Source organism: Cryptomeria japonica, chromosome 2 (genome assembly GCF_030272615.1).
Source record: "Cryptomeria japonica chromosome 2, Sugi_1.0, whole genome shotgun sequence".
NCBI classification, from domain to species: domain Eukaryota; kingdom Viridiplantae; phylum Streptophyta; class Pinopsida; order Cupressales; family Cupressaceae; genus Cryptomeria; species Cryptomeria japonica.
Window position 1 is genome coordinate 100,729,440 of NC_081406.1, and position 21,353 is coordinate 100,750,792.

A 21,353-nucleotide genomic window follows, 5' to 3' on the forward strand; every position below is an offset into this window, starting at 1 on the left:
ATCAAAGATCAAAGACACTACCACGAAGGTACATATCCAAGATACAATAACGATTGAAGGTTTAAGTGATTCAAGTATATCCAGTCGACCACGCAAGGCGTTCCTACAATCAGCAAGAAGCTAGTGGTTTGGAAAGCGAATCCTACCAAAGATCAAGTCCAACACTTTGTCCTTCGAATTAACACACTACTTTGATTGAGAATGATCCAAGAAAAATGAACAACCATGAAGATAACCAAGAGAATTGCAACAAAACACCATAACTTCAATATTTCATTGATCTCAAAGCCATCATGTACAACAATTGTTTGAATTCCTTTCTCAAAGCTCAATCTTGCTACAAAAGTAAATTGCTTCTAAACTCTAATCTCTCTAATACATCAATAATTTCTAACTCTCTGATATCTAATCTTCTAGTTCTCTAATTACAAAATGAAATGAAATGAGGGTATAAATAGCATCCTCAATTACAATAAACGGTCCAGATCGAAAAGAAGATCAATGGTCAAGATTATGACACCTAAAACCTAATTAGGGTTTATTACAAATAGCCCCCTTTTTACTGAACAATATTAAATGCATAGCCAAATATTAAATTTGGCACAAAAATCTAGGAGACATAGACCAATGACAATTAAGGTGCCATGTCATCTATAACAACCTCTCATCTAGAATCTTATTCCCTTTCCAATGCTCCTTTTTAGCATATTGTTGACGTGTATTTTGTACACAATCATACACAGAATAAAATACCCAAAGGTATCTTATCCTCTCTTGAATAAAGTCGCTAACTGCTGAAGATTCGCAAGAAGGATCAGTTAGGATGACTCCAATGTTCTTTTAGTAGGGTCTCTACGTGTGGATAAGCACCAGTGGTCGCTGTGATTTGCTGTGTCATCAAGGGGCCTTACGTTGCCGAAGATTTTGCTGAACTAAACAAGCTTTTCAAAAAAATGATAAAAGGATAGGGTTTGCAAGAGATCTAATCTAGTCTAACCCTAAGAATGACTCAATGAGGACAAGACTTGGTGGGATTCTACCAACTTCAATTTTGCCATAAATTAACAACTCAATTGAAATTGATGCGATCTTCTAAGGTAACAAATGATTTTTCCATACATCAAAGATCAAAGACACTACCACGAAGGTACATATCCAAGATACAACAACGATTGAAGGTTAAGTGATTCAAATATCTCTAGTCGACCACACAAGGCGTTCCTACAATCAGCAAGAAGCTAGTGGTTTGGAAAGCGAATCCTACCAAAGATCAAGTCCAACACTTTGTCCTTCGAATTAACACACTACTTTGATTGAGAATGATTCAAGAAAATTGAACAACCATGAAGATAACCAAGAGAAATGCAACAAAACACCATAACTTCAATATTTCATTGATCTCAAAGCCATCATGTACAACAATTGTTTGAATTCTTTTCTCAAAGCTCAATCTTGCTACAAAAATAAATTGCTTCTAAACTCTAATTTCTAACTCTCTCTCTTATTTCTAATTTCTAGTTATGACAAAATGAAATGAAAATGAAGGTATAAATAGCATCCTCAATTACAATGAACGGTCCAGATCAAAAAGCAGATCAACGGTCAAGATCATGACACCTAAACCCTAATTAGGGTTTGTTACAAATAGCCTCCTTTTTACTGAACAATATTAAATGCATAGCCAAATATTAAATTTGGCACAAAAACCTAGGAGACATAGACCAATGACAATTAAAGTGCCATGTCATCTATAACAACCTCTCATCTAGAATCTTATTCCCTTTCCAATGCTCCCTTTTAGCATATGCAATGAATCTTGATACGATTCCTTCGATCTCAGCAATTGGAATCTCGGGAAGATTCTTCATTCTTTCTTCCAAGTGGATGACCTGATCAAATGCCTCAAGAAGAGCTGCGTCCCATCCAGGTTCAAGTTCTTTAGTCTTTTCAATCAGGAGCATGGTAGCAAACATCTGGTCCTGTTGCTCATCTGTGATATTAGCGTCCTTGCAAAAGATGACTTTGATTCTATCCTCCAATTCCTGCAAATCCACATCTATCTCAACTTCGATCCTCCTGCCAAGAATGGTACGAAGTACTTCAAATACTCTGTCCTAGATCGGGTTGATCACCTCCTCAACATGGCTACATCTAGTACTAATGTCCTCAAAGAGAACTTCCTTCATCTGGAGTAAGGTTGACCACTGAAGTAAACTGTGAGGTCCTCCATCCATGATCTTTTCCTGTGCTAAGACCTTCCTAGATGTTTGTCTGATTACTTTCAAGACAGGAATGATAACATCTTTGGTATGAGCAAAAGCGGCTACTGTTATCATCAAGTTGTGGATGATCTCAAGAACCTGGATAGCCCTATGAATAGTCTTCATCATCCTTGTTGCAAATTCTACAGCAACTGTATGAGATTTGTCCATCCAAGTACTCATACGCTGGACCATACTCCTGAATCTCTCTGCCTCATTAATTGATTGAAGGGGAAGTGCCTGTACGGGTGATCTTGCCGGATCCTGACGTCCTAAAGGCTCATTGAGGTGGCTAAAATATGTTCTCCATGCATCGACCTCTCTCTCAAGCTTTCTATTCTTCTCCATTTCTTCTCTAAGCTTGTCTTTCAAGGCCTCAAATGAATCGGTGGCATCGTCCATCATCTGTTCGGCTGTGGATGGACCTAGCTCAAATGTCTCTATATCATATTCCTCTACTAGGATCTCACCTTCATACTTATCCACTGCCAGTGTAGCTATTTGCAATTTTCTGGATCCAGTCTCATCTCTAATCATCTTAGACATCTTGGTAGCCTTTCTCTTCTCTGTCACTTCCTGAGAACGTCCAACAAGACTCTCCAAATCAATTACATTGTCTTCGTCCTCTATCACGATCACCTTAGTTAATCTTTCCTTCAACCAATCTAGGATGGCCGATCTTGTTTCTTTAACCTGTATCTCCTTATGCAATGTTTCTTCTTCTCTGGGAGGAGATGTTATCTCATTATCTTCTCTATCTTCATGCAGCTCATAATCTTGGAGAGATCCACTTGGTGACCCTTGCGGTGCTTGTCCTTCTTTATCATTCTGTACCATTGACTCCATAGACTCTTCCACTTCAAGTGTCCTCTTCTCCTGTCGAGAAGACGTGCCGGATGAACGATCTCTATTGGCGCCTTGCTTCTTCTTGGAAGACTCTCTCTTCTCAGATCTTTCTTTCCTCTTCGAACCTCTTGGATGGAGATTGCCTTCACTTGCACTTCGAAGGTTGCCTTCACTTGTATTTCTGGGATTAGGATTGCCTTCGCTTACACTAGCTCCACCTTCGGCTGGTTTCTCTTCCAAAGTGAAAGTCATAGCTATGCCTTGCTCTCTCAACTTCTGATGCTGCACATCGACCCATCTGCGAGTACAAGACAAGACTGGAGCCATCAAAGCGTCTAGATCCACGACCTCGGGCTCATTCCAATCTAACCTTATTGATTTGCTTTCTCGATCATAGGATGACTGGAGATATCTGCCACTGTCCTGAGCTTGGTCGGCCACTCTATAAATCTTGCATTTCCTGATGAAATCCAAAGGCAATCTAGAATGCATCTTTCTTTTCACTTCAAGATCGTCTAAGAGATTCATCATAAAATCTTCTATCTGGTACTCATGCTTAAACTTCCTACCGACTGTCTCCTCTATATATCCATGTGGATCAAAGCTTTCTCTCAAAGCGAAGAATGAAAAAGAATACAAAGCTAACTCCTCCTCTGCGTCATCCATGGCTAAAGCATTAGGACATACCTCAACTGAATTGCCCAAAATGATAGGTACAGGGACTCCATTCCCATGCCTGTGTCTGAATGCCTTCGCATATGCTGCCAATTGTCTTGTTACTTCAAGTAACACAATTCTGTCTATCGGATATCTTGGCAACATGTATGGAGGTGAAGGACATCCATGAACTCTAATATAAGTGAACTTCGAAAATTGGATAAACCAAGCACCGTACCTCTTTACTAGTTCCTATGCATCCTGAGATAATCTGTTGTGAATCCCACCTTGCAACGTCCTTGTGATGTTCATCGTGAAGGTATCATTAACTAACTTGTAGTTGCTTCCTGGAGGATGATGCAAGTGGACATAGGAATCACAAACTCTGACCTCGCCAAGTCCTCTTCCAATCACTCCTCTGTGAGGTAGTCCTGCGTACTCAAAGCTCTTGATCAAGGCATATATGACGTATGAACTCATGTGGAAGGACTTGGTAGCTTTTAGTCTCCTCAACTGTACGTCCAAGCAATGGCTAATCATCCTAGCCCAATGTATCGTTCCTTTTCCCTGAACTATCACCTGGATAAAGTAGAACATCCACTTCTCAAAGTAGAAGGCTTGAGGGGCTCCTGTGACTCGGTTGAGCATTGTAATCAAATCTCTGTACTCCTCCTGGAAATCGATCCTATGTGGTGTGTTCGGGATCTTGCTCAGGCGAGGACGACTCTTGAGTAGCCAATTCTTGTTGATGATGCTTAGACAAGCATCTGGATCATCTTCGTACATGGACCTGGCTCCTTCTATGCTCTTGCAGACCATATCTCTGTGCTCTGGAAGATGGAAAGCCTCACTTATAGCTTCCTCTGAAAGATAAGCTAAAGTGTTTCCTTCATTGGACACGATCGTTCTGGACTGTGGATCATAATGACGAGCACTCGATCATCAACTCATGGCACTGAACTGCTGGAGGGAAGCCGGCCGCCTTAATGATGCCACTTTCAATTATCCTCCGGGCGACAAGTGATGGCTTGCCAATGTAGGGGACCTCTCAAAACTTCTTCGTGCTGAAGTTGCCCAAGTTGGTATCTCCAATGTTGCTCCACTTCGACACGATCTTAGTCTCCACTTCTTCAATCTTTTGATCTTCCTTCATGAGAGCTGAACGGCTGGTGGATGCTCCCGCCTTCGGGGTCGCCATACCTACACAACATTTCATAATAAGTAACTAGATTTTGCAATGAATAACTAGATTAGATTAAATTTTAGGAAACTTCATGATAAGTCCTTGAGTTATCATTTCCTAAAAAACAATTGAGCTATTGGGATTCAAAATTTCAAAAATTCAAAAATTAAGGCAATGACGATCAAAATTCAAAATTAAAACAAGGGATTCGCCATACCTCACTTGAGAGCTTAGCTCTAAAATGCAAAACAAGAAATTCGCCTAGGCAAAAATCAAAATTTGATGGCTTCAATGTAGTCTCTCTTCAAATGAACATCCACTTTAGCAATTCGCCACCTTTGGAGGGGGGTCTTCAATGTAGTCTTTGGCAAGTTCGCTCAACTTAAACTCGAACTCCTTTGATAATGCTTCGCACCTTCTTTTAATGAAATTCGCACTCTTTAAACACAATTAGCACTTCCTTCCAAAATCGCATATGAATGAAATTTAAATGATGATTTGAAAATGAAATTTTCACCTCCCTTTATAGGCGTTCTCCTCTCATATTGACCCTAGGCCGACTTTGGTGAATAAGGCAAATTTTAAATAAATTTAAAGGCCGACTTTTGTAAAATGAAACAAATTTTAAACCCCAAGCGCCCCACTTTTTATTAATAATTAATTAATTAAATGCCATCGTTTTTAATTAATTCGATTTTTAAAGGCAAAAATAATTAATTAAATGCTATGCGCAAATTTTAAATGCTATCAATTGAATATTCCAATTCATCGATTTTTCTAGCATTTAATAAAATTCAAAGAATGTTTTAGCGCCAAAATTTGAAAAGGTGGAAAGATACAAACCAAATCGCTCTGGTCCCTGACTGAGGGACAGGAGCGAATTATCCTCTTAACCTTGATTCTTTTGCTTTTTACGTTCAAAACCTCCATCTTCACGTTGAAACTGGCATGTTTGTCAAAAACCTCGAGCTTGATCGTCTTGATTGTGTGAATGAGTGCCCTCTAAGGTGGATATCGCCCTGGTCCCTTGGTGAGGGACAGGAGCGAACTTAATGTTTTCCCCTTGATCCTAGCATCTTCGATCACCAATCTTCATCATTAGGCAAGTAATGACACTATCCCTTCGTTTCATGTTTACTTTACTTGGCTTTTACAAGGCATATTTAATGTTTGAAGGATTTTCGCCCTGGTCCCTTGGTGAGGGACAGGAGTGAACCTTGTGTTCTAGCTCAAATTTGCTATCTTTCAACCTTTGCTCCTTGTTCATCGCCTTCCAAATGACGTCCTCTCTCTTGTGTATCCTTGCTTTGCCATGATCTTTAAAGAAAAATGAGTGTTTTGTGAAAATCGCCTTGGTCCTTGCCTGAAGGACAGGAGCGATTTAGCTTCTTGGCTCAATTTGATCACCTTTTAACGTTTAACTTCTTCACATATCATCTTCTTAAGATCACTTTGACACTTTGCAACCTCGTACAACCTTGACTTAGCATGATTTTTGAAAGAACTGGCTAGTAAAATGAATATCGCCCTGGTCCCTGACTGAGGGACAAGAGCGAATTTAGGCATATAGTATAGATCCTTCATCATATTATCTTGCAATTATCTTCAAGGCTCAAAATGATGCTCTTCAATCCCTTTCGAACATTTGAAATGTTAGTGGCAACTTAAATTTGGACTCATTTGAACATTTCGCTCTGGTCCCTGGGAGAGGGACAGGAGCGAACTTAGGCATTTTAGTGCAAATCCTTCATCTTAGGCGACCTTTGATACTTCATTCTTCCTCGAGACACCTCAAACGTCATTGCCGCCTTGTATCCTGACTTGGAGTGACTTGAATTTGGGTGGAAAGCAAGAAAACCACTATTTCGCCCTGGTCCCTGGCTGAGGGACAGGAGTGATTTTGCACTTGTAGGCCCCATCACACTTTGCTAACTTCAAAATTTATCTTCAACGGTCTTGTAGTGCCCCATTTCATTCATCCTTGGCCTGGAGTTGGTTCTAACTTGGCAAGAAATTCATCTAAGGCAAAAATCGCTCTGGTCCTTGACTGAGGGACATGAGCGCCTAGGCCAATTTGAGTCTCTTGTTGATGTCTTGTAATCTTCAATTTGTCTTCAACGGGTTCATTTCACCCTCCTTTCTTGCTTCAAACTCAAAACTTGCTTGCTTTTTGTCCAAAACATGCCTTATGAGGAATTTCGCTCTGGTCCCTGGGAGAGGGACAGGAGCTATCACTGAATCTCGCCCTGGTCCCTGACTGAGGGACAGGAGCGATTTTGCATTTTTGGTCCATTTTCCTCATGTTTGCATTTTCAAATTATATTCAACGGAAAGAACATGCCCCCCTCTATCATTTCCAATCAAAAATTCATCTTGATCCTGCAGAGACAATAAGATTTTGAGAAACGAGCTCCGGTCCTTCACTAAGGGACAGGAGCGATTTTGCTCCTACAGGTCAAAATATCATGATTTCAAGGGTTTAATCACTTCACAAGGCAAAAACAAGTCATTTCCAATGCCCGGGATCAATCATCAAAATTCTCAAAATTTGGTCAAAAGCATTCAATTGGACAAAATTCACGATTCCCTTATTAACACTTAGATAAAATCTGGAGTTTGCATTCAAAATTCAACTGGAACTAGACCAACTCACTTAGCCTCTGGCGATTTCACTTCATTCAAAAATTGCATCCTACGAGAGGAAGCTCAAAAAGCTCTCAAGACTAACTGGATACTGGCCTGAAAACGTCAAAACGGAAACCCTAAGGCTTGACCCTAATCCAGACAACTGGCACACTACCAAAACCCTAAAAAAACAAAGCGAAAGGCAAGCAAAAACGAGCAAAAAGAGGGGGTCCCCATTTTAATGGGGCGATGTTTGAAATGGTCACAACACATATGCAATGAATCTTGATACGATTCCTTCGATCTCAGCAATTGGAATCTCGGGAAGATTCTTCATTCTTTCTTCCAAGTGGATGACCTGATCAAATGCCTCAAGAAGAGCAGCGTCCCATTCAGGTTCAAGTTCCTTAGTCTTTTCAATCAGAAGCATGGTAGCAAACATCTGGTCTTGTTGCTCATCTGTGATAACATTAGCGTCCTTGCAAAAGATGACCTTAATTTTATCCTCCAATTCCTGCAAATCCACATCTGTCTCAACTTCGATCCTCCTGCCAAGAATGGTACGAAGTACCTCAAATACTCTGTCCTGGATCGGGTGGATAACCTCCTCAACATGGCTACATCTAGTACTAATGTCCTCAAAGAGCACTTCCTTCATCTGGAGTAAGGTTGACCACTGAAGCAAACTGTGAGGTCCCCCATCCATGATCTTTTCCTGCGCTAAGACCTTCCTCGATGTTTGTCTGATTACTCGCAAGACAGGAATGATAACATCTTTGGTATGAGCAAAAGCGGCTACCGTTATCATCAAGTTGTGGATGATCTCAAGAACCTGGATAGCCCTATGAATAGTCTTCATCATCCTTGTTGCAAATTCTACGGCAACTGTATGAGATTTGTCCATCCAAGTACTCATACGCTGGACCATACTCCTAAATCTCTCTGCGTCACCAATTGATTGAAGGGGAAGTGCCTGTACGGGTGATCTTGCTGGATCCTTACGTCCTAAAGGCTGATTGAGATGGCTGAAATATGTTCTCCATGCACCGACCTCTCTCTCAAGCTTTCTATTCTTCTCCATTTCTTCTCTAAGCTTGTCTTTCAAGGCCTCAAATGAATCGGTGGCATCATCCATTGTCTGTTCAGCTGTGGATGGACCTAGCTCAAATGTCTCTACATCATATTCCTCTGCGAGGATCTCACCTTCATACTTGTCCACTGCTGGTGTAGCTATCTGTAATTTTCTGGATTCAGTCTCATCTCTAATCATCTTGGACATCTTGGTAGCCTTCCTCTTCTCTGTCACTTCCTGAGAACGTCCAACAAGGCTCTCCAAATCAATTACATTGTCTTCGTCCTCGATCACAATCACCTTCGTTAATCTTTCCTTCAACCAATCTGGGATGGCAGATCTTGTCTCTTTAACCTGTATCTCCTTATGCAATGTTTCTTCTTCTCTGGGAGGAGATGTTACTTCGTCATTGTTCTTGTCTTCATGTAGCTCATAATCTTGGAGAGATCCATTTGGTGACCCTTGAGGTGCCTGTCCTTCTTTATCATTCTGTACCATTGACTCCATAGACTCTTCCACTTCAAGTGCCCTCTTCTCTTGTCAAGAAGATGTGCCGGATGAACGATCTCGGTTGGCCCCTTGCTTCTTCTTGGAAGATTCTCTTTTCTTAGGTCTCTCTTTCCTCTTCGAGCCTCTTGGATGGAGATTGCCTTCACTTGCACTTCGAAGGTTGCCCTCACTTGTATTTCTGGGATTAGGATTGCCTTCGCTTACACTAGCTCCACCTTCGGTTGGTTTCTCTTCCAAAGTGAAAGTCATAGCTGTGCCTTGCTCTCTCAACTTCTGATGCTGTACATCAACCCATCTGCAAGTACAAGACAAGACTGGAGCCATCAAAGCATCTAGATTCACAACCTCGGGCTCATTCCAATCTAACCTCACTGTTTTGCTTTCTCGATCATAGGATGACTGGAGTTGTCTGCCACTGTCCTGAGCTTGGTCGGCCACTCTATAAATCTTGCATTTCCTGATGAAATCCAAAGGCAATCTCGAATGCATCTTTCTTTTCACTTCAAGATCGTCTAAGAGATTCATCATAAAATCTTCTATCTGAAACTCATGCTTAAATTTCCTACCGACTGTCTCCTCTATATATCCATGTGGATCAAAGCTTTCTCTCAAGGCAAAGAATGAAAAAGAATACAAAGCTAACTCCTTCTCTGCATCATCCATGGCTAAAGCATTAGGACATACCTCAACTGAATTGCCTAAGATGATAGGTACAGGAACTCCATTTCCATGTCTGTGTCTAAATGCCTTCGCATAAGCTACCAACTGTCTTGTTACCTCAAGTAACACAATTCTGTCTGTCGGATATCTCGGCAACATATATGGAGGTGAAGGACATCCATGAACTCTAATATAAGTAAATTTCGGAAATTGGATAAACCAAGCACCGTACCTCTTTACTAGCTCTTGTGCATCCTGAGATAGTCTATTGTGAATCCCACCTTGCAACGTCCTTGTGATGTTCATCGTGAAGGTATCATTGACTAACTTGTAGTTGCTTCCTAGCGGATGATGCAAGTGAACATAGGAATCACAAACTCTGACCTCGCCGGGTCCTCTTCCGATCACTCCTCTATGAGGTAGTCCTGCGTACTCAAAGCTCCTGATCAAGGCATATATGACGTATGAACTCATGTGGAAGGATTTGGTAGCCTTCAGTCTCCTCAACTGTACGTCCAAGCAATGGCTAATCATCCTAGCCCAATGAATTGTTCCTTTTCCCTGAACTATCACCTGGATGAAGTAGAACATCCACTTCTCAAAGTAGAAGGCTTGAGGGGCTCCTGTGACTCGGTTGAGCATTGTAATCAAATCTCTGTACTCCTCCTGGAAATCGATCCTATGTGGTGTGTTCGGGATCTTGCTCAGGCGAGGACGACTCTTGAGTAGCCAATTCTTGTTGATGATGCTTAGGCAAGCATCTGGATCATCTTTGTACATGGACCTGGCTCCTTCTATGCTCTTGTAGACCATATCTCTCTGCTCTGGAAGATGAAAAGCCTCACTTATAGCCTCTTCTGAAAGATAAGCTAAAGTGTTTCCTTCTTTAGACACTATCGTTCTGGACTGAGGATCATAATGACGAGCACACTCGATCATCAACTCATGACACTGTACTGATGGAGGGAAGTCGGCCGCCTTAATGATGCCACTTTCAATTATCCTCCGGGCGACAGGTGATGGCTTGCCAATGTAAGGGACCTCTCGAAACTTCTTCGTGCTGAAGTTGCCCAAATTGGTATCTCCAATGTTGCTCCACTTAGACACGATCTTGGTCTCTAGTTCTTCGTTCTTTTGATCTTCCTTCATGAGAGCTGGACGACTGGTGGATGCTCCCGCCTTCGAGGTCGCCATTGTAACACCTACACAACATTTCATAATAAGAAACTAGATTTTGCAATGTATAACTAGATTAGATTAAAGATTAATTTTAGGAAACTTCATGATAAATCCTTGAGTTATCATTTCCTAAATGACGATTGAGCTATTGCAATTCAAAATTTCAAAATTCAAAATTTTAAGGCTATGACGATCAAAATTTAAAATTAAAACAAGGAATCACATCGCCATACCTCACTTGAGAACTAACTCTAAAACGTAAAACAAGGAAATTCGCCTAGGCAAAATCCAAATTTGAAGCTCTTTCACGTGATCTTCCTCAAACGAACGTCCTTCTTAGCCCTTCGCCACCCTTGGGGTCTTCAATCAAGATCTTGGCAAGTTCGCTCAACTCTAACTAAATTCGCACTCCTTTTGATGATGCTTGCGCCTTCCTTTGAATGGAAATTCGCACTTCCTTGTCTTCTCCAAAATCGCATATGAATGAAGGTTTAAATGATGATTTGAAAATTAAAATTTTCACCTTCCTTTATAGGCGCTCACCCCCTCCATTACCTCTAGGCCGACTTTCAAAATATAGCATTTAAAAAACAAATTTTAAATAAAATTAAGGGCTGACTTTGTAAAATAAAGAAAATAGAACCCAAGCGCCCCAACTTTTATTTAAAATAATAATTAATTAATTAATTGCCTTCGTTTTTAATTGATTCGATTTTTTAAGGCAACAAATAATTAATTAAATGCCCATGTGCAATTTTTTAAATGCTATTTAATTGAATATTTAAATTTATCGATTTTTTAGCATTTAATAAAATTCAAAAAAAAATGTGTTAGCGCCAAAATTTGGGAGTTGGAAAAAATACAAACCATATCGCTCTGGTCCCTGGCTGAGGGACAGGAGCGAACTTCATTTTGGCCTTGATTTTCTCGCCTTTTATGTTCAAAATCATCATCTCTACGTTGAAACTGGCATTTTTGAACGGGAATCTTGAATTTGATTGATTTAATGTCGTAACTGAATACCCCTTGTGACTATATCGCCCTGGTCCCTTGGTGAGGGACAGGAGCGAACCTTGTGTTTTCTCCTTGACCTTTGTTTCTTCGATCATCAATCTTCATCATAGGGCAAGCAACAACGTCATCCCTCCATTCCACTCTTACTTTACTTGGCTTTTACAAAGCACATTTGATGTTTGAAGGATTTTCGCCCTGGTCCCTTGGTGAGGGACAGGAGCGATCCTTGTGTTTTAGCCAAAATAGCTATCTTTTAACCTTAGCTTCTTGTTTGTCGCCTTCCAAATGACGTTTTCAACCTTATATAATCTTGCTTCGACGTGATTTTTGAAAGAAAATGAGTGGTTTAATGAAAATCGCCCTGGTCCTTGCCTGAAGGACAGGAGCGATTTTGTCTCCTTGCTCTAGTTGATCACTTTTTGACGTTTAACTTCCTCGCATATCATCTTCTTAAGAACACCTTGACCCTGTGCAACCTTGTACATCCTTGACTTAGCATGATTTTTGAAAGAACTGGCTAGTATAATGAATATCGCCCTGGTCCTTGCCTGAAGGACAGGAGCGATTCTTGGTATCCGGGGCTCATCCTTGTTCCTATCAACTTGCGATCACCTTCACAATGTAGAATGATGTCCTTTGATCCCTCTTGAACGTACGAAATGTGATTATCATTCAAAACTTAAGCCTCCATAAAAATTTCGCTCTGGTCCCTAACTGAGGGACAGGAGCGATTTGGGTATTTTAGTGCAAATCCTTCATCTTTGGCGATCCTTGCAACTTCATTCTTCGTCGAGACACCTCAAAACGCCATTGTCACCTTACACCTTAACTTGGAGTGACTTGAATTTGGGTGGAAGGCAAGATAACTACCATTTCGCCCTGGTCCCTGGCTGAGGGACAGGAGCGAATTTTCATTTGCAAGCTCAATTACACTTTGCCAACTTCCAAAATTATCTTCAATGGACTCGTTGTGCACCCTTTCATTCATCCTTGGCCTGGAGTTCATTCTAACTTGGTGAGAAATTGGCCTAAGGGAGAAATCGCTCTGGTCCCTGGCTGAGGGACAGGAGCGCCTAGGCATATATGAACCTCACTTTGGTGTCTTGCAATCTCCAATTTGTCTTCAACGAGTCTGTTGCACCACCTTTACTTGCCTCAAACTCAAAACTTACTTAATCTTCGCCCGAATTTTGCCCTATGAGGAAATTCGCTCTGGTCCCTGGGAGAGGGACGGGAGCTATCATCAAATTTCGCCCTGGTCCCTGACTGAGGGACAGGAGCGATTTAGCTTCTAAGTTTAGTTTTCCTCATGTTTGCGCTTTCAAATTATATTCAACTGATAAAACATATCTCCTTTGATCTCCTCAAATCGTCAAATCGTTCAAATCCTGCCAGGACAAGGTGATGTTGGATTTTAAGCTCCGGTCCTTCATTGAGGGACAGGAGCGATTTTTGCTCCTGGCACATTTCCGTGTTTGTGAAATTCTTCAAATTATATTCAACGGAAAGAACATTCCTCCCTTTATCACTTCCAATCAAAAATTCATCTTGATCCTGCAAGGACAGTAAAATTTTGAGAAACAAGCTCCAGTCCTTCACTGAGGGACAGGAGCAATTTTGCTTCCACAGGCCAAAAAATCAAAATTTCAGGACTTCAATCACTTCACAAGGCAAAAACAAGATCTTTCCAATGCCCAGAATCAATCATCAAAATTCCAAAATTTGGTCAAAATCATTCAATCAGACAAAAATCAAAAATCTCATCACTCACACTTAGACAAATTTGGACTTTGCATTCAAAATTCCGACTGGAACTAGACCAACTCACTTAGCCTCTGGCAAATTCACCTTATTCAAAATTGCATCCTACGAGAGGAAGCTAAAAAACTCTCAAGATGGACTGGACTCTGGCCTGAAAACGTTAAAACGGGAACCCTAAGGCTTGACCCTAATCCAGACAAATGACATACTAAACAAAACCCTAAAAAACGAGCAAAAAGGCGAGCAAAACGAGCAAAAAGAGGGGGTCCCCATTTTAATGGGGCGATGTGTGAAATGGTCACAACACACCTGAAAACCAATGCAAATCAGGCCTGTATCAGACCTGAAACCTATCAAATCAGGCATATAAAAGTGGGAAATCAAACATAAATCAGGCCTGAGACACAAAATCATACTCAAATTGATGAGAATTAAGTCAAAAGGAGAGAAATCAGACTCAAAATCAGATGTTTCCGTGATAAGAAAATTCATTTCCAGATTTAGAGAAGGTAGTAGGAAGCTTGATTAAGTAATTTTTGCAATGCCGTGATTCAAATTATGTTTGTTTCCAGGTTTGATGCAAGGGGAATGAACATGAAAAGGAAAGTAGATGAGGATCAGCTCCAAGATGAAGACTAATCAGCTCACATACAACATCAGGATTTCACCATATAAGCAAAGACAAGAGCCCAAGGAAGACATTGCAGCACTTCAAGTCTCGGGCTTGTTCAAGGCAGCCGGTGGGATCATCATCACAGACTATAAGGCAAGAGTAGGAGTCATCTACATCAAGGAGAGCACAAGGCAAGAAGGAAGCATCAAGCATAGGCATCACAAGGTCTACATCAAATGCAGCACTAAGGCAAAATCCCCAAACAAGAAGATGAAAAGTGAGATGATCACGAAGAAGTACAACCACACACTTGTGATGAGTTACAAAGATCAAGCTAGCTGAGGTGGCACCCAGTCATCACTCATCTTATCCAATCAAGATAAGGCGTCCAAATTCAATGTACCTGACTCATCTAACAAGAAGATAACTACCACATGTGGGCACAAAGTCTAATGCAACTACCATCATCATATATTGGTTGAATATTCAATAAAGGAGATGTGTCCCATCAAATGTAATTTTGTCATTGGTCAAGCATTAAATGTTTTGTAATAGGTGTAACAAACCCTAATTAGGGTTTCTATCTTTCAATCTTGGCCATTGATTGTGAATCAATCTGAGCCCTTCATTGTAATGAGAGCACTATATAAGGCTCTTCTCTTTCATGTGTAAAGGTTAATAGAAAATAGTGAATAGTTAGTAGTTCCGCAATAGATAATAGTTCAATAGCAAATAGTTAGAGTAGAGTAGGAAGAGAAGGCAAAGATTGTTGCCAAGACATTGTTGTAAGAAGCATGTAAATTTTATTGAAGAAATGGTGAAATTCATATGTTGATTCAACAATTTGCATGGTCTCTACTTCTCATTTAATTTTCATGTTGTTTAGATGAATGGAAGAACTTTGTGCATGATCAATGGTAAAATTTGTATATCCATACTACTAACACCTTGCTGATTGTAAAGTGTCTTGTGTAGTCAACTGGATCCATCTTAACCAAGCTTAACTTCAATTGCTACTTCTTCATTGATATGCATCGTCTTGATGGTGTCTATGCTCGCGGTAGTGATTTGAACATCATATGCTTACCTTAGAAGATCGCACTAGCCTTGTGGAGATGTTCGCTACATGACAAAGCAAAGCTTAGTTGATTTTCACCAAAGATTGTCCATTGCTCTTACATTCCTAGGATTAGATTAGCTTTCTCAACCGTTACCCTTTTTATCTTTTTTTAACTCAAGTTAAATTCCACGTTCCAACAATATCCAAGCATTCAAGTTCAACGTAAGTCCCCCTTGTGATTCCAGCAATATCACATCAAACAACTAAGTCTATCCAAGAGCATGTCAAAACCTGACATCGAGAACCTTGGAGTCACCTTGTATGATCACGAAGCTTAGCATTAGAGGAGATTTTGTTCAAGGGAGGATAGAATACACAATATTCTATCCTTTGTGGCATAGTGCATAAAAACACCATCAACAGTTACCAATGCACATAGTGTCTAAACATTAAAGTGTACAAAGTAACAATAGGCATTCAAAAATGATAACAACCATTCTCAATAATAGCCCAATGAGCAAACACTTAATCAAATTTGATATGTTGTGGAAGCTTTCTTCCCTATGGTAAGCAATTGTGGATATCAAATAACTAGTAATAATATTGTGATCTGACTTGAGCTTCATTCCAAGTCAAAATAAAGCATCCATTTCTTAGCAAGAAAAGACGGTATTGTTTTTCCCCATTCATAATGCTGAGCCAAATAACCCACCTTTAAACCCGAGGAAAGGTGCAAAATAGTTGGCCCCACTAGATGGATGGAGCAAACTCAACTTTGAGAAGCCTTCTAAGGGCAATCCTAGGTTTTTTGGGGTTGGTTGTATTTCAAAAGACCATGAGAGTTATCTAATCAAAGCCACTTCAAAAGGACTTGGTCATGGAATAAACAATGAAGTAGAGGTTCATGCGCTTCTCTAAGGGCAGCAAACGTGCATAAACTTTTGTTTAAGAAGAGTGCATATTAAAGGTGATTATGTGATCATTGGTAATGCCATTACATGTGGGGAGCCCAAAATAGGAAAATAAATAGGACCTTAAAGCAAGTATGGTCATTCTTAGAGAGTTTAATAGAATACACAATAGGACTTGTCTATAGAGAGGCCAACTCCCATGCAGACACTTTAGCCAACTTTGATGCGGAAACAAACACAAATTACTTAGTCGGTAAGACACTAGAGCCTTGGTAGAGCCAAAGGCCAAATATTTTCAATGATGAACCCATATCATCATGAAGACAAGCTTTTATGCATTGACGGCAGGGAAAACTACTTAAGCATGTGCAATCATGAAAATTTGCCCCACTAAACCCAAGTTACAAGCAAGCGATAAATCATAGGTTGTTATGGTTGTTTTAAGGTTGTATCCCAACTTCATTTACCACTCCTAACAGATTTTCTTATGTGCAACTATGGACACTACTATAAGGCCATTAGCTAAGAAGAGATAAATCTCCTTAGAGGAGATCTCAGAAATTAGAAAGACGAAGATGTTCAAAACCAGTACAATGATCATGATCCATGCCATCAAAGTGATGCTTGGAAAACTATTCCTCGCAAGTATCAGGTTAGCACAAACATCTCCTCTATGTTGGTCACAACGTTTTTTGGAGGTAGGGGAACCCAAACAGATGATTCAAACTATGTCAAAGGCATCAATAAGGCCATAGTGGTGCAAGGGCCTCGTTGTCTTGGATGAAGCTGTCTCCAACATTGGCTTTCACCTTGGTGTGAGACCACAGATAGGATTCAACTTCAATGCTGCCATTCAATGGACTCCATTTAGCATCCCAGCCTTCAGCCACAATGACAACCTATGAGGACACAAGCAAAATGGGGAATTGAATTTATAAAACTTGCCACTAGTGCTGCTCCCTTGCCTAGCATTGACCAGGCATTTGAAGTGGAAGTAGAATTGTCAGACAATATGGAAGAGATTACCACAAGGTGAAAAAAATGTCTATTGTTCTTATTATACAACTGTAAATATCACTTATAAATAACGGAAACTTCAAACAACTAACTCTGTAATGAAATTCAGTAGCTTCTTACTTTCACACTGCCACTAGAATTTTGGTTATATGGCCCTTGTTAATGGAGCTGCCCCAAATCTGTAAATTTCCTGGTTTTAGTATATGAGTATGGCCCCCAAGGCCACATTTTATCTAGCTCGAAAAATGAAGTCGTCGTTTTAATATTACAGAAGGATATAAAATAAGTTATAACAGAAAAGTAATGAGTCTGAGAAAGCCCATAGCTAAAGAAAATAAGATGTCCTTAACAGTAACAGAGTAGTTGCCAGACAGCCAATTTGAAGTTTTACATATCACAACTTACACTAACTCTTTGTGCAAACTAAGCATGTCCATTAATGGTAACCAGATCATACAGATAACAGGAAAACTGATATCATGTAACTACACAATCAGGTCAAAAGAACCTAAAAGCTTCGACTCTGATTGTGTAACTACAACCCCTTTCATAATAGGGTAATTTGTAGATTTGTTAGCAACACTAACAATTATTAAGGGTTGATAGCCATCAAAATTACCCTAAATATTTCTGCCTGTCAACAATCTATATGTAGAATCGCGATAAATCTTTTATAGCATTTGGTCATTCGTAAGCATTTAACACCTGTGCAGGAGTAAGTGGAATTTCTCACGAGGTTGAGTCTATCAGCAATAAAATTTGCAGGGTAAGGAGCATTGAACATTACATAAATTAGGTCAGCTCACCCAATGGATACACCTTGAGACATTTGCACAACTCAATTGGCCACTAACTGAAGGTGACATGTAATGGTTTTGAAGTTATAAGGGGTCTAGAGATGAAAGGTAACCATATCTAAACAGTGTGAAAAAAATACACAAGTCTACGCCAACATCCATGTACATAAACCCATGAATGTGCCTGTAGCACACCAACTTTCTTGACAAATATTTAAGGTCACATCATGCCCCTGAATTGTAAAAACCCAGGGATGAAACACAATGTACAGACTTGCATAAATGCATGCATAGAGAAAAGTATAGATACATCAACATGCATAGAGGTATACACACAAATACATAAATGCTTGTGCCTGATGCGTGCATGTTGACTGTAACGTATACGCTCTGTAACAGTTTCTCAAATAACAATAGTAAAGAAAAAGGCCTTTATTATCCAAGGCCTGATATGTTAGTACTTTCTAACATCCCTGAACCTGGAGTAATTCCTCCTATGATAAGATGAAAGACCCACATCACAAGATCTCCTGGCTTTCAACAAGTGCTCGGTACCCCATGGTCCAGGCATAAGTGGAATGTTTCAAGATTAACAATGAACTTGGTCATGAGGTCAGAACCCAGTAGAACAAGAATTGAATAATATGTAAGGTAAACAGAAAACAAACCATTTGTGGACTATCACAAGAGAAATCTAATAGATCAAACAGGGGTTTGACTTGTTGGCGACATAAAATAATACCTTAAACAATTAGTGGCTTATTTCTGCATGGCCAATTTTTAAACTCAAACGTAATTAACCGTCAAGCCCTAACCCTCAGCAGCTAAAAATGAAAAATATTATGCATTCTACATCACCGCCTAGAAAAATACTTTTTCCATTTACTGGACAGTTCCTTCGCAGCCAAACTTCGACCTTAAGCAACTTAATGGATCTATTTTCATGGAGCACGAGGTCCCGTGAATCAAAAAAAATTATACTATAGGATAATTTCAAAACCTTTCCTGAAAAATAGCAGCCCCTACATTTTAGGACTGCATGTTCCAGAGGGTGTAATTGGGGTGGGGATAGAAATTGTCCCACCAGCTTAGGGTTGGCAATTAGCTACTATTTTAAATTCCTGCCAGAAAAGAAATAGAAGGAAAATGGCGTCCATTTATTATTTTTTCATTTGCACCATTCTTCATGAGCTCATTGGCTTCCCTAAATTTCAGAGCTTAAACTTTTAAGCTGATCTGCACTACTACATCATGGGACCACCAGCTTTAAAACATTCCTAAAAATGTCAGCAGCACCCACTGAAATTTTTTAGGAAGCCCCCCCTCATGGGATCTTGCCCTAAGCATTTTCAGTTAAAAATGGAAAATATCAAAGTCTACGTTTGCACAAAACATGTGATTAAAATTGAACAATGCTTCATTGTTTCAACAGATGTCATATTTCTCCATCACATTTACCTTAGTTACTGAGCATTAAGCGGAGCTCATGCTGACCGATAAACCAATTAATGACACAAGAATCAAACTGGAGGTTAGCCAGCTACAATTAGGGTTTTCTTCCATTAAATCTTGCCCTGAACTAATGTATTTCCATAAATGAGAAAAAGTCAATATTGCACTCTCAAATGCAGATAAATTATACCAGAACTCATTATCGCTCGTGATTAAAGAAGTCAAGCAGGAGTAAAATTAATAAAGCATACAAAACGTACACCATTTTCTCAAATTCTCTAGACAAACTCCGTAACAAAAGAGTTAAAGAGAGGTTTCCATTTTACTCAAATAATATGTAAAAGCCACGCGAGAACAGAACCAGCAAATAATCTCTGCGGACGAAAAATTTGGCGAGCCAACTCACCTTTCGGCCATTGCATTAGCAAGGTCGGGCTTCAGACGCCGGTCGACAAATTCTTCATATTTATGAACCTTGTCCATCTTCCAAATTAGCCTTTGTGTCTAAGAGGCGTGGAATTCAAATCTCCGAATCTTTGAAATTTGATTTTCTACAACGGCTAATTGGATTATGATCAATAAAAGGTTTGCAGACAAGTTTTCAATGTTAAATATGAATTCCCTACCGGCTAAAATAAATTTCCCTTGCTTTGATATAGAGTTGGTTGTGCAATGATTTTGATACAAGAGGTTTTTGAATTCTCTATTTGACTAAATAGCCACATAAAAAATAAAATAAAAATTAAAAAAATAAAACAGTATTGCATTCCGAATAGACCTAGTTTCAGTACCTATTAGAATCACAAATGACGTTGATATCTTGGCCAAGTTTTTTCGTTATGGAGAAATAAACTTCCCTTATAATAATTTATTAGAGTAACAAGGCCGTTGCAAAATTCCTGTCAATTGTTATAAGACAGTTTTGTTATGATTTAATAGTAGACAATTTGATAGTTACTTAACCTTTCTGTCTCAAGGTATGAGTAGGAAGTTCCTTTGACAACGTAGGAGTATTACTTATCATTTGTTACCGGTTAAAGTGATGAAGTCAATCTAATTATAACAAGTTAAAGAGATAATAGATTATAAGTTTGTTTGTTTTTTTTTTTAAGCTTTTATTCTTTGTTTTTAATGATAATATCTTTTTTGGGTTAATGTGATAATTGTATTGGTGATTAAGAAATCTAGTTAAAATCATGAAATTTTCACTGTTCATAATGATTTGCTTGATTTTTTCTGGATTTGATCATGTAGATTTTGTTGTTGTCAACTTTTGCAATCAAACAGATCCATCATCAAGGCAATAGAGGAGAAAATGTTTCCAATCAAACACTATGATCCATCATCAGGGTAGGAGAGCAAGTGTGAGAATAAGAGAGTGGAAAATGGATCCATCATCAAGGCAAGAGAACAAATGTGGGAACAAGAGAGCAGAAAATTGATCCAAGTATGAGAACAAGATCCATTTTCTGCTCTCTTGTTCCCACAATTGGATCATTTTTTGCTCTCTTGTTCCCACACTTGGATCACTTTCTACTCTTTTGTTCTCACACTTGCTCTCTTGCCCTAATGATGGATCATGGTGTTTGATCGGAAACGTTGGCAACAACGAAATCTACAAGGTCAAATTCAGAAGAATACAAGAACAAGAAATCTAGTGTTTGAATGATAAAGTTATAAATTTATTTTGTTATGTGGAGAATCAGAAGCTCTTGAAATATTGATTTTTTTCTAC

At 39.5% G+C, this 21,353-nt stretch overlaps 1 protein-coding gene across 1 annotated transcript in view; it reads right to left on the reverse strand.

The window, feature by feature from the left end:
* Positions 1 to 20,345, reverse strand: part of LOC131054299 (uncharacterized) — a 191,498-nt gene extending 171,153 nt beyond the window's left edge. The window contains exon 1 of the mRNA XM_057988773.2: positions 20,025 to 20,345. Within this exon, the coding sequence (XP_057844756.2) occupies positions 20,025 to 20,101 (77 nt within the window). The 5' untranslated portion in view covers positions 20,102 to 20,345. The remainder of the gene's footprint in view (positions 1 to 20,024) is intronic.
* Positions 20,346 to 21,353: the final 1,008 nt, after the last annotated feature.